Raw genomic sequence first — 12,826 nt, 5'->3', positions numbered from 1 at the left:
GATACTTGACATCTCTTCTCTGCTATTATCTTTCCTATTTCGGGAGAAATTTTGTTTGCAGTGATAACTTTCAATGCTGACCCAAGGTGAGCATCATTAATACGGTTTCTAATAGGAGACTTATTACCTTTCATGACTGAAAATAACTACTCGCACCGATAAGTGCTACCAAACATGGAAATAATTTCATATGCGAATTTTCAAGTATTTTCAAACCTGGCTGGTGAATATTTGTAAAATTCAGGCACGCCCACTTCAATGAATTTTGCTTTCAAATTTGAGTTGCATTGAATCTCGATCAGCTCCATTTGCATATGGCTGGGTACTTAGTCAATACTTATTGAGAAAATCGAAGAAAACAAAAAAAAATTTGTCTTCGAGGGAACTAAAATCATTAAACCTCGTTTCAAATTCAGTTGTTAAATTTGCAATTTTTTCTGTGTATTTTTGATACGAACAAGTATCATCTAAACTTGATTTGTTCATGCTGCACGTCGGGAAGTGCGTCAAATCTTCAATTTTAAGTTGTTTCTCCCAAAGAACTAGTTGACATTTGAATGCTTTAATTATGTCAAACATGTTTGTAATGATATGATCTTTTCCTTGTAATGATAAATTTAAATCGGTTAAGTGTTTGGTTGTATCAACCAAGAAAGATAAATCTTGTATCCATATTGGATCATAAAACAAACTTACGTCTTGATTTTTCGTTTTTAAAAACTGACATATTTCTTCTTTCAAATCCCAGAATTGTTTGAAAATCTTGGAGCAAGACAACCAACGTACCTCGGTATAGTAGGACAAACCCGAATATTCACTATCTAACTCACTTAAGAAAGCAGTGAATTGACGCTGATTTAAACCTCGAGATCTTATAAAATTTATAACTTTTTTTATATATGACAAAACATTCTCCATATTTATTACTTTTGTGCATAGAACTTCTTGATGTATAATACAATGCATATGATGAATGTTTGAACCGTGAATTTCACTAAGCTTTTTTCTTAGTAATGCTACGAAGCCCTTGTTTTTCGCGGTCATTGATGGAGCGCCATCTGTAGCTACAGAATTTAATTTTGCCAGAGGTAGATTGTATTTCTGCAGAAGTCCAAAAACACAAGTAAATATATCTTCTCCTGTGGTAGTACCAGGCATCGGTATTAGTTACAGTAATTCCTCAAAAATGTTAAAATTCTTGTCACAAGAACGAAGAAACACTGCTAATTGAGCTTTGCCACTAATGTCCGTGCTCTCGTTACAGGCAATGGAGAAACTTTCGAAACTAGATGATTTTGCTTTGATCTGATCACTTAAATTCGCGGCTAAATCAGTAACTCTTTCCGCAACTGTATTTCAAGACAATGAAATTGATTGAAAAGCCTTCACATTTCCAGGACAAACAATTTCTCCAGCTTTCATTAGGCATTCCTTGATGAAACCACCGTCAGTAAAAGGCTTCGAATGTTTAGCTATCAGCTCGGACAAGACGTAGCTTGCATGTACCGCCGCTTCACTTTCTTGCAATACTTTACTAAACATGGACTGTTGCTTTTTCACTCCTAACTTGAGCTCTTTCAACTTTTCTTCTCTCATTAATCCTTCGTAATTGTTATATTTCGAATTGTGTTGTTCGTAATGACGTTTAATATTATATAACTTTGGCACATTAATAGTATTATTACATATCAAGCAGATTATTTTATCTTTTATTTCACAGCAAAAATATTCTAATTCCCATTTTACTTGGAATATTCTATGTTCATCAGCGATTTTTCGTTTAATTTTACTACCACTTGGTTTTGATATAGACATACTGAATACAAAGGGCTGGAATAAACACGGTTAACATTAAAAAGTTAACAAAAATTTATTCTTTCCACAAGAGATAAATCAAAATGCTGAAATATTTCTTCAAAAATATTCTAACAATATCACAAAATGTCAAACGTTTAGCAAAAATCAATTCAAAACAGAGAAACTAATTCTATCTCACAGTGAAATCGCTACAAATCAATCACAGCATTAAGTAAACAAACAGTTCGCTAGAACTACAGCTACTACTGAGATGAGTTGTTTGTTCTCGGCTTTTATAAGCTTTATAATTAATTTCTCGAAAATACTGGAAACATCTAAAAATATCTGGATTTTTGTGGATGGCAACAGCAATTATGAGATATTTATTTATTAGGTATTAAATGCACGCGCTGTTCTATTTTTAACCTTCCAATGCAGCTGTCTTTTCAAAAATCGTCTGCTTTGCTAAGGCAACATGAAGCAAATCTAATTACAATTCTAAATTAAAAACTAACTAAATAAATAACTATGAAATCCGTAACAATATGAATTAAGTAATAATTAATAATAAAGCAATATATCATACAAAACTATGATTAGAAAACTGAGACCATGAGTTTCGCCACATTCGGCTATCGGGGGATGCGTACAAGTTCCGAGTGCACGTGTCACCCAAAAGCCAAAGGTAGCTGAATGCAAGCTACTCACACGCATTTGTAATATTTGTAATTTAAGTGTGTGTCAGCTCGCTGTGTGTAATCTAACAACACTGAATAAATTATCATTAATTACTTAGCAGTAAACATTTTTTTTTTTTTTTTTTTTTTTTTGTCGATATGTTATTTTATTATTATATATTATTATTTGCCGATATATTGGTCGGGCCACAAAAATATTTGTTGTGGGCCGCGAGTTTGACATCCTTGTGCTAAAGGATAGAGAAGAAATAAAAATATTATGGATTACTAATTCAAATGAACATTCCAAGACTATAAAATTTAGAAAAACCGAAGCATGTGAAATTGATACATTAGTGTTCAAATGGTTTTGCTCTGTAAGAGCAAACAATATTCCTGTAAGTTGAGTATTATTGAAAGTAAAGTCAAAAGAAGTTTCAAAAAGTCTGGGACTACAGAACTTTAAGGTTAAACAAATTTAAGCAGACATATCATTACTTTCAAGAACATTTGTAATGAAGAAAAATCTATAGATATGCAATAAGTAATAACCTGGATAAGAAAGCATTAAATAAAATTTGTTAAGGATATGAGACTACAAATATCTACATTGCAGATGAAACCATTATGGATGGATAATTTTATCGTATTTTGTTTAGTAAAACTCTATGCTTTAAAGGAGAAAATTTCTCTGGTGATAAAAGCTTCAAGGAATGTCTCACGGGGCTACTTTGTTGTAACATGAAAGAAGAGTTAGAGCAACTACTTATAACTGGAAAAGATAAAAAAACATATAGATGCTTTAAACACATAAATCCAAGAGTTTTATCAGCCACTGACATCAGAATAAAAAGTCATGGATGAAGCAAAGCATAACATCAGAATTGTTGATTGTTCTTAATGAAACAGAATTGTTGATTGTTCTTAATAAAACAATGTCTAGAAAAAATACAAAGATTCTATTTCTTGACAATTTGCCAGCTCAACCAAATATAAAGCAGAAATCAGTGAAATTAGTAATTTTCCCACCTAAGGCAACATGAGCATTACAGCCTTTGGACCAAAGTATAATTAGAAACTTTAAGGTTCATTACAAAAAACTGTTTTTATGGCATGATCTTTTGTCAAGCTACTTGTGGAAAAAATGATCAGTTTGCAAAATGTGTCAAAGTACTAAATGCCATTCAGTGGATAACAAAGACTTTAAATCTGTATCACAAAGTTGTGTTCAGCACTTTTTAAGAAAATCCCACTTTCAAGTGCCCTTGGGGAAAATACTACTGATAAAAATGAAATGTTTGAACTTTTGATCGATGACATGAAAGCTTTTACTTCAATGATGTGAGTTTTAACAAAAATAGCTTGGAAAGCAGTGAAGAAGAGGGAAAACAGCCAGACCAAAAAGTATGACATATAACATAAAATACCTCCTAATAAAAAAAATTCATGATAACTGTTGGTGAGAGTGAAGAACTTAAGATCATCAGTGACTTTAATATCCACATGGAAAAAAATACTTGCAATGCAGACTTTCAAATTGGCATAATGGATTATTTTCAATAAATTTCTATAAATACAAAACTTTATTGTTCATTTCATATTTAGGTTACACAGAAATGAATGACACAAATGCTGCCACAGAGCGGAATACAATGTATTAACAAAAAACTGATAGTACATCCATTAGAAATAATCCCCGCCCATGTCAATACACTTCTGCCATCTGGCTGGAAGTCACAAAGGGCTTTGGTAAACCAGTCTGTGGGAGATGTTGTGCAACATCTATGGACAACTGTGTGCAATTCGGCAGAAGATTCAAAATGTTGATCCCTGACTGTGACCTTCATCTTGCACACACATTTTGTACCCATTTTGCACACACATTTGTCCCCTCCAAATCACCATGCACAATCACCTACAATGTTCCTTGTGCAAGCCCTGTCTCTTCCTGCATCTTGTGAATGCTATGTGCCTGTTCACCATGATCAAATCCGACACAGCTGCCACATTTGCTGCTGTATGTGATGCTGCTGGTCATCCCGCACTGACAACCTTTGGCTGTGGTCTCCACTCCACTCCACTGTTGAACTTGGCCAACCAACGGGATACGGTATGACTTAAGGGTGCTTTGTTTCCGCACACCGAAACCATGCAACGATGGATCTCACTACCCTGTATCCTTTCCTTCCATAAGAACCACGCTCTCCAATGCTGACCATGATAATCACCTTCCATCATTGCTGCCCACGCTCTCAATGATGCTGACGAAAGGGACGGACACTGACTTATACCCTTCACTTACGGCCAACTCAGTCTTTGCATTCTGAGTAGCTCATGGCCCCCTTGTGTCTATTTCACTTGTTTTCCCTTCACATAGTGTAATAGTTTCGTTGTGAAAGCCATTGTGTCAATCATTTCTGTACGATTCAAGTACATTTTTGCATTCATTTTTCATTAACTTCAAATTCATATAAATACCCATGAATGTTATTTATTTATAGATTGAAAGAACCAGAATTTCTAACTAAATTTAATTTTTTAGTTTGCATCCTCTGAAGAAGGGACACCTCTATTTAAGAGATAAAATGTCTGATCCAGTGAGTTGCCCTTATTGGGAGGTACTACTGTACAATAGACTCTAATTGACAAATTATACTCTATTTTTATATTTATTAATTATTAATTTATTATAGTATTATCTTTAAAATTAAAGCTAATAAGATTTTAATAAAAATTAAGAAAAAAAATTTACCTAGTTCCATTCTGTTTCTAGATTTGGGTATTTTTTCCAGATTTGTAGTAAATGCACATTCCCATCCTCCAATTTTATGAGAAAATTCTGTAAATATAAATTATTTTAAAGTAATTAAGTAATAAATTTTATGTCTTAATAAAAACTACATAAATACAATCAATGGTGCTTCATGTACAGTAAAAGGGCGATTATCTAGCATTCAAGTAAATGGAAAATTCAAGTAAAGAGAATATTTTAGAATTTTCTTTCGCATGAAAAATTAAACTAAAGGCTAGTAAAAGTATCATAAAACATGTATTACTTAGAATTCTGTTTGTAGCATTTAAAATGATAATACAATTGCATGGCTCTTTTTCACAGAATTTTGCTTATTCTCCAGAGTTGTTTCTATCATACTATTCCAATAATTCATCCTTGGAAATGAAAACTCGTCATAGATGTCTTTCCCATCATACCACTTTTGACAAATAAATACTGTTGCCACACCATGTGATTTAGTGCCAATAATGAAGAAGCGTGATATCACAAACAATCAGAAGATCTTCACCAATGGTTTTATGTAAACATGATTAATTTTCTATAAATGGATTTAGTTTTTGCAAAGAAGGACATACATTAACTGCTTATTTGTCTGTCTTTCCCTGGCACGTTTCTTTAAATAATTAAAATTTGAGATCTGCTTTATATGGACTAACATTAAGTGGAGTATTTCCAAAGCTAAGATCCTGGCATCATGAAAGACTGTGTTAATAGACTGTAACAACATTATAACTGCCTTTTATAACTGCGGCCAATGAAAGTAAGGAATGGAAGAAGAGGGAGAGAGAAATGGGGGATAGTTCCTCAGAAAGGATGTGAGCATGGGAGAAATAAGCAGTATCATTCTAGTAGCCATATTAACTGATGAATACTTTAATTGTAAATAATATGTAAGTAAATGTATATGTTTAGAAGAGGGCCTGATATGGGACTTAACTGAAAAGGGATAAACAATGATGATGCAACATGAAAAATTACGGTAAGTGGTTTTATTTTTTAATATGCTATATCCGTAACTTGTATATGTTGATCAAAGTAGATAAAAAGGATTCATTTTTAATAATAAGACATTTTTGTAATAAGTTAAGATATTTTATTTTTATGTTTCAATCCTATGAAAATACATCAATATTTACATCTGAAATACAGTTATTCAAAATCTTATATAATTTTAAATGTAAGTTTTTAATAACAAATAAAGCAGCTGTTTTTATAATTTTAGACAGAAAATTTCTTCTTTCGTTCATTTGGTTTTTCTACTGTGAACCGCACTTTTTAGACACTATACTATTTGAAATTTTAACACAATTCCTGAACTTTCCGGATAGTTGATCTTTTACTGTGGTTATTAAAACAGTTGCTAAACACAAAAAAAATGCATCAGTTCATATATTACAGATGACTAGTTTTCTAATGAATTAAATAAAAGAATGCATGAGACTTGTTATGGTATGAACTGCATGGGAATGAGAATGTGAGAATTCAAAAGCACAGAATAAGTACAACTCTGAACTTGTATATACACTTTGAGACGTTGTGATAAAATTGAATGAAATTAAAACATAAATAATATTAAATTAAGATTAAAGGAAAGTGGATCAATTATTTATTGTTTTACTTTACAACAAAATTCAAACTTTGTATAACAATGAGCAGTAAAGTTAACAAAATAAACCAACTCATGAAATTAATAAAAAATTTCAACGTGTATGCAATGTTTTGGATAAAGACACTGTTGTACTTTAATTCTAATGTCTAAAACATAATATTAAATTGTGCCAAATTTAATGCTAAAGAATGAAATGCCACCTAATATGATAAGTGCACCACAACACAGGCAGGGAAACATTTAGCTGCTCTTTCACATTGTGGGAGGGCTGGGGAGGTAGAGCTCCTAAACTTTTTTCTTGCATGATCAGCTCAGTGCATTCAAGCCACACATAGTTTTTTCTCCTCTTCTTTTCTAATAAAAGATGCTTGCTGATACAACCACTTGTAATGACAGTCATTTTATTAATATAACTAAAAAATCCTGGACTGAAAGTAAATTAAATCTACTTTTGCTACACTGACCACTTATTATAATAGCTTTTGAAAAGCTCTTATAAAGAGTGATGGTTGCAATACACTGTATTACTTCATATTTATGCCACTTTTAATTGAAAACTCCACATAAAGAAAGCTGAAGAACCCCACATAAAGAACTCCATTTGAATTTAGGAATTTAAAGCAAAAAAAGTCTGCAGAGGAAGCAATATCTTTTGAAATAACACCAAATATTTGGCAGTGTGACTGGATACACATACACAATACGCAAATTTTGAAAGTTGGAAAGATAAGATTACTTTAAATGTCAATCTATCAGTCCCAGATTATTTTAAATATCAATCCGTGAGCAGATCGCCTTCCCTTTTTCTTTTGGACAGAAAGGGCTCGGGTTTTTATCTTTTGTTATTAAAATCGCTATTCTTTCTATGTGCATGGAATTTTTTAAATGGCTAGAATTTCTTAGATAACAAACTTAAAAACTGCATGAAACTCTCTCTGCTGCCTTTTTTTAAAAATAACATATATCTCAAAATATGCTTATTAAATGCTAAAAAATTACTGTTGTTGAAAATTCTGCAAAACCTGACACTGAAATTGGGTTAGAGCCCAAAGTCCCATTATAGAGCAATAAATTCGACCTCAATTGGACACTTTTCACTTTTTGCTTATCAGGGCAAAGAAAGTCAAAAGATTCAAAAGTATATAGATCATTCATTTTCTTTTTTAACATCAATGCTATTCATGCTGTAGTAAAGTAAAAATGTTTGGAGTAGATAATAATTTGGACACTAATCAGTCAATGCCTCTTTCATAAAGAACTAAAAGCCTTACTTTTAAACATTCCTCCGCTTTTAGTTCATTTCCGCTATCTTTCTTTTCCAGCAGGAACCTGAACACATCTTGCAGGAATTTTTTCTAAGATGCTAAATACAGGAATTTCCTCTTAGATGTTAAAATGCTGGTATATCATGCTTTTCAAATTAAATTAGCCTTTGCAACATGCCTTTATTTGATTTATTCCGATTTTGTATGCATTATATTAAGACATTGTATCCGATTTTGTACGCATTATTTTGTTGTTTGACTTCTGAATTAGTATGCATTATATTGTTATTAAAAATACTTTATTTTTAGTCCAAAGGGCTATTAATTTCATTTTCGCATTTTGCATTGATTCACTATAAATGGCGAATCACTTTTAAATTGTTGAAACCAAATATTAAAGCCCTGTAAGTAAGTTTTTGGCTTCCCTGTTCCGGGAACTAAGCCCACTACAGTTCTACTCCCCCTTTGGGCACATCGTGGAGGTTCAACCTCCACTATTACCCTCCAGGAGCGCACCACCTGGATAAGACACCAGGCAGCACCGGTCGTCTAATGCTTCTACCAGTCGCTTGGGCGAGCCTGTCGTAGCGGGACATTACCCAGCGACCCCGGGGGAGACCCCCGGGTTACTAGAACCACGCCGCGCTAGGACGTGCCAGGCTCCGAGACCGGCCAATAAGTGACCTTTCCCAGAGCCTTCAGAACCACCAAGTTCATAAATTTTATACCCCCGTGGCCGAGACTGCCTAGGTACAGATCCTAGCCAGTACCTTCACAGAGTTCTCTACGTCGACCCCCAGGGCGGTATTAAAGCCCTGTATTACATTTAAAGAAATTAAATAATAATGAATTTGCATAAATTTATGTATGTTTCTTGCACTGTGATAAAATAACAGTACCTAGAGCCATCTAACTTTGAATAACATACATCTCCAACCGAAGATGGGCATCTGGAAGCCCAAATTTGGAATTTGCTTTATTATCTATTTCATATTTTATAAAGCATTTATGAGTTTTTCATTAAGAAACTCAATGATTTCAAAGCGAGGAATAGCAACACAGTACAGAAAAAAAAATTTTTTTTAATTTTTATCTCAAGCGCGCGAGACTGTGCATCAGAAATTCTAAAGATATGCTCTTTTAAATATTTTGTAATACTGTTGTTGAATTGAATTTTATGGTTTAAGTGTGAAGAACGTGGTACTTAATAAATAAAGGTAACTCATAAAACGTTAAAAAACACCCCTTTGGGCATAATATAAAATCTCAAAGCTATCTTTTTTACTTCCGTGTATGAAGTAAAAAGGAAGTATTGTAATTGCGAAAAGTTTCAGGCATCATACTTCAACGCAAATATACATTTTCACCGCTATCAAATGCAATTTAACGATGTGTTTGCGTGACATCTGTACGTAAGGACAGGATAAAGGAGTCTTCTTTCCCCCAAAAAATTGTAAAACTAATTTAAAATGAATTCTAAAAAGAATTTTTCGTGGTGTCTGTGCATGCGTATGTATCTCGTTTAACTCAAAAACGAGTAGCCTCAGAACGTTGAAATTTTGTATATAGGACTGCTATAACATGTAGATGTGCACCTCGTATTTTGGTTGCAATCGGCCACACCAAAAGAAGATATATATATATATATATATATATATATACACACTCTGTTACTCGGCTCAGTGATCTCAGTTTCTTTATTCTTATATGTTTGTAAATTGTGCATTTTTTTCTTTAAAAATGATTGAATTATGTTGTTCTTATCTTACGGTTAATTTTTTTATGCCTTTAGTGAATCTCTATGCAATAGTTTTAGAATTATGAATACTTTAAAAGTTGTTTCAGTGCCGCTACGCCTAATAATTTTTTCCATAGCGGCCATTGCTTGTTTACATTTGAAACAGCAGAATAGCAGATTTGTTGCCGATCTAGAGAAACTAAGCTTCGCAATAACAAAGATAGCGCCTTCTTTTATATTGCAAATTAAATCATGCTTAATCCATTCTGGAATTTATTCGAGGAAAATGTTTAAGATTTACTTCATAATTTTCAATACAGACATCTTGAGTTTTAATGTATTTTTACCTTGCCGCGAAGTGAGAACTGAATTAATTAAATAAGAAATACTGAATCGTCTGTGAAAAACTGTTCCCCCCCCTTTTTTTTTTCTTTTCTTCCATCCTTTTTTTTTTTTTTTTTTTTTTTTGTTATTGTTCTTTGCTTAATTTCTTTTATACGTCGTTTTAGATTTATTATAGTATTTGAATAGAACATGTTGCAACGATTAGATAATTCTTAAGATGATATAAATTTTGTGCATTCTGAGTTAAAAGTGTAGAGCTGTTAAGCGTACTTAGGGCCAGAGTGTCGCTATGGTAAACAAATATAGTGAATTTTAAAGAGTGCATTTATTCTACTGTGGTTTATGCGCTATCAAAGAAGTAGATTTAATTCAATCGAATAAGTTTAAATGAAATGCAAGAAAAAATGTGTAAAATTTAATATTCCATACAAGGAATTCGTGTGGTGCACACATCAGATTTTTTATTTTTATTTTATGATGTAAAAGTCATTTTCATTACCTATAGATTACAAAATAAACTGTAAATATTCAAGTAATTTAAATGAAGAAAAAAAATACCTAAATATGATATTTCACTAATAGCTCTAGAAAACACTACGACTCAATGTCTCTATTCAAATGAATTAATAGTATATAAGGACTATCTGATTAAGTGGAAAGCATGGCTTTATGGAGGAATCCCTGAAGGAAATCTGCTTCTTTTCATTGCTATTAAGAAAACCACCACTATGCATTATTAATAATGGATGCTTTCTGGCAAATAATAATGAAAATTTAATTTAAATTTTAAAAATGTATGCATTGAGAAAATTCAAATACAGTCACATATATTTTCCGTATATTAACTATCAAAAAGCTGAAAAAATTACTTAAAAAATAGTTATGCACAGATTTTGATTCAAAACATTTTTTAAATCATTTTTCAGATTTTCAGTTCCTGACATCAAATTACCTGCAATTTTCATTAAGTACTGAACAGATGGTAAAATAGCTGGCTGAACATTTTGCAGGAAAAATATGATTAAAAGATTTATGGCATAACTTGTAAATCCTCCTTGTTTAATGAAACCTAAAGATTTTGTCCAGCAGCGAATAGTCATTATTAAAGGTTTTACTCTAGCATCCATCTCTCCATATAATCTTAATAGTTCTGTATTGTAAACGACAAGTCTAGAAAGATATAAACACAAATTAGTTTCAACTCTGAGAAAGAATGTATACAAATAAAATTACTAAAACTTATTTAACATTTTGTAATGCAATAAAAATAGCTAAAGAGCTAATATATATATATAATAGAATACATAAATATTTCTTTTTTATATATGGATGGTAACAGAATTGATTATCACAACTTTAAGAGGTAACAAAACAAGGCAAAAGTAATAATTTCCATAATATAGTGTGCAGTGTAATGTGAATATGCATACACAGTACTGAAGAAAAAAAAATTAAAACCATTTTAATAACTGATATTTACAAGAAATTATGTTTGATATTTACATGAACTATTCAAGTGAATAATCACCAACTGTAATAGTACATGCACATAATGATTATTAAGCGATTTTCATGTACATTGGAAGATGCACTGCATGTCATTTACTTCTGTAGTAGTATCATGAATCCTGGCAACAAGGTCTTTAGTAAAGTCAATTTATATCTTGTAAACAAGATCTGTTGTTGTTGTGATGCCTATAGTGTAGCTGCTGGTCATTCACTTGAAAAATTTTGCTATTATTAAACACTATTTCTTATAAATAACTTATTAATAATATAACTTTTCCTTCATGTCCTTCATACTTATTCTTTTCACATTCACACTTAACGTTCCACCACGCACTGTATTACAAAAATTATAAAATGGTAAACATTCTGTCACCCTTTAAAGTTGTGAACATCAATCCTGTTAAATCCTGTATTTAGTTTTAAATACAAATATAATACAAGTGATATAATAAAATGAAAATCAAATTAAATTAAATAAATTTTTTAGCATCTGTAAATTTAATTACCTGAGTTTAGTTTGTTTTGGTTTAGTTCATTATGGCAAAGCACAACAGGGCTATCTGCCAATTTTTAATTATTTAATAACTAGGAATGTAAACCAACAAACAAATTTCTATCAGTGCAAAAGCAAATTTCAAATACCTTTCTTTCCAAAAAACACAAAATATATAGTCTTTACTTGTGTATTTTCTCTTAACGTTTTAGGACAACATTTTGATTTTTTTGTTTGTTAATATTCATGAAGTTTTCCCCTTTCTTTTTTCTTTTTTTAGAAAATGAGCCTCTCTAAATTTTAAAATTGTTTCATCCATGTAGGGGTTGTTTTGATCTTACTAACTGATTTGCTCATAGATTTTGTGCGCATGGGCTTGGATTGAAGACACAATAATAATGAAGAACTTCAAGAAAACAAGGATATCTAATGCTGAAAGACTAATGCTTGGTGGTTCTGAAGATCACTGCATGAAGAAAGAGAGAATGAAAAGCAACAACGATCATGAGTTATAAATACAGCAGACGACACTGACAACAGTTCCAGCAGCACTGAACGACAGGAGGCTTGCAGAGTGGCAGTGAACAATAATGACTGCA

The 12,826-nt window shown here is 31.9% G+C and overlaps 1 protein-coding gene across 7 annotated transcripts in view; it reads right to left on the bottom strand.

Annotated features, from left to right (window-relative positions):
* LOC118188253 (speckle targeted PIP5K1A-regulated poly(A) polymerase-like) overlaps window positions 1-12,826 on the bottom strand; it is a 55,399-nt gene that overhangs the window by 14,958 nt on the left and 27,615 nt on the right. For all 7 annotated transcript variants that reach the window (XR_015040828.1, XM_085815762.1, XM_085815764.1 and 4 more), the window contains 2 exons: window positions 11,178-11,395; window positions 5,227-5,313 (listed from right to left, as the gene is read on the bottom strand). Coding sequence is in view for 6 of the 7 variants with exons in the window: in XM_085815762.1 (XP_085671888.1) it covers window positions 5,227-5,313; window positions 11,178-11,395 (305 nt within the window). In the remaining variant the exon portion in view is untranslated. The remainder of the gene's footprint in view (window positions 1-5,226; window positions 5,314-11,177; window positions 11,396-12,826) is intronic.

Source organism: Stegodyphus dumicola, chromosome 4, assembly GCF_044657685.1.
Source record: "Stegodyphus dumicola isolate Sdum_Otavi_A_Nest chromosome 4, ASM4465768v1".
In the NCBI taxonomy this organism is placed as follows: Eukaryota; Metazoa; Arthropoda; class Arachnida; order Araneae; family Eresidae; genus Stegodyphus; species Stegodyphus dumicola.
The sequence above is the reverse complement of the archived record's forward strand: the minus strand, read 5'-3'. Positions and strand labels throughout refer to the sequence as shown.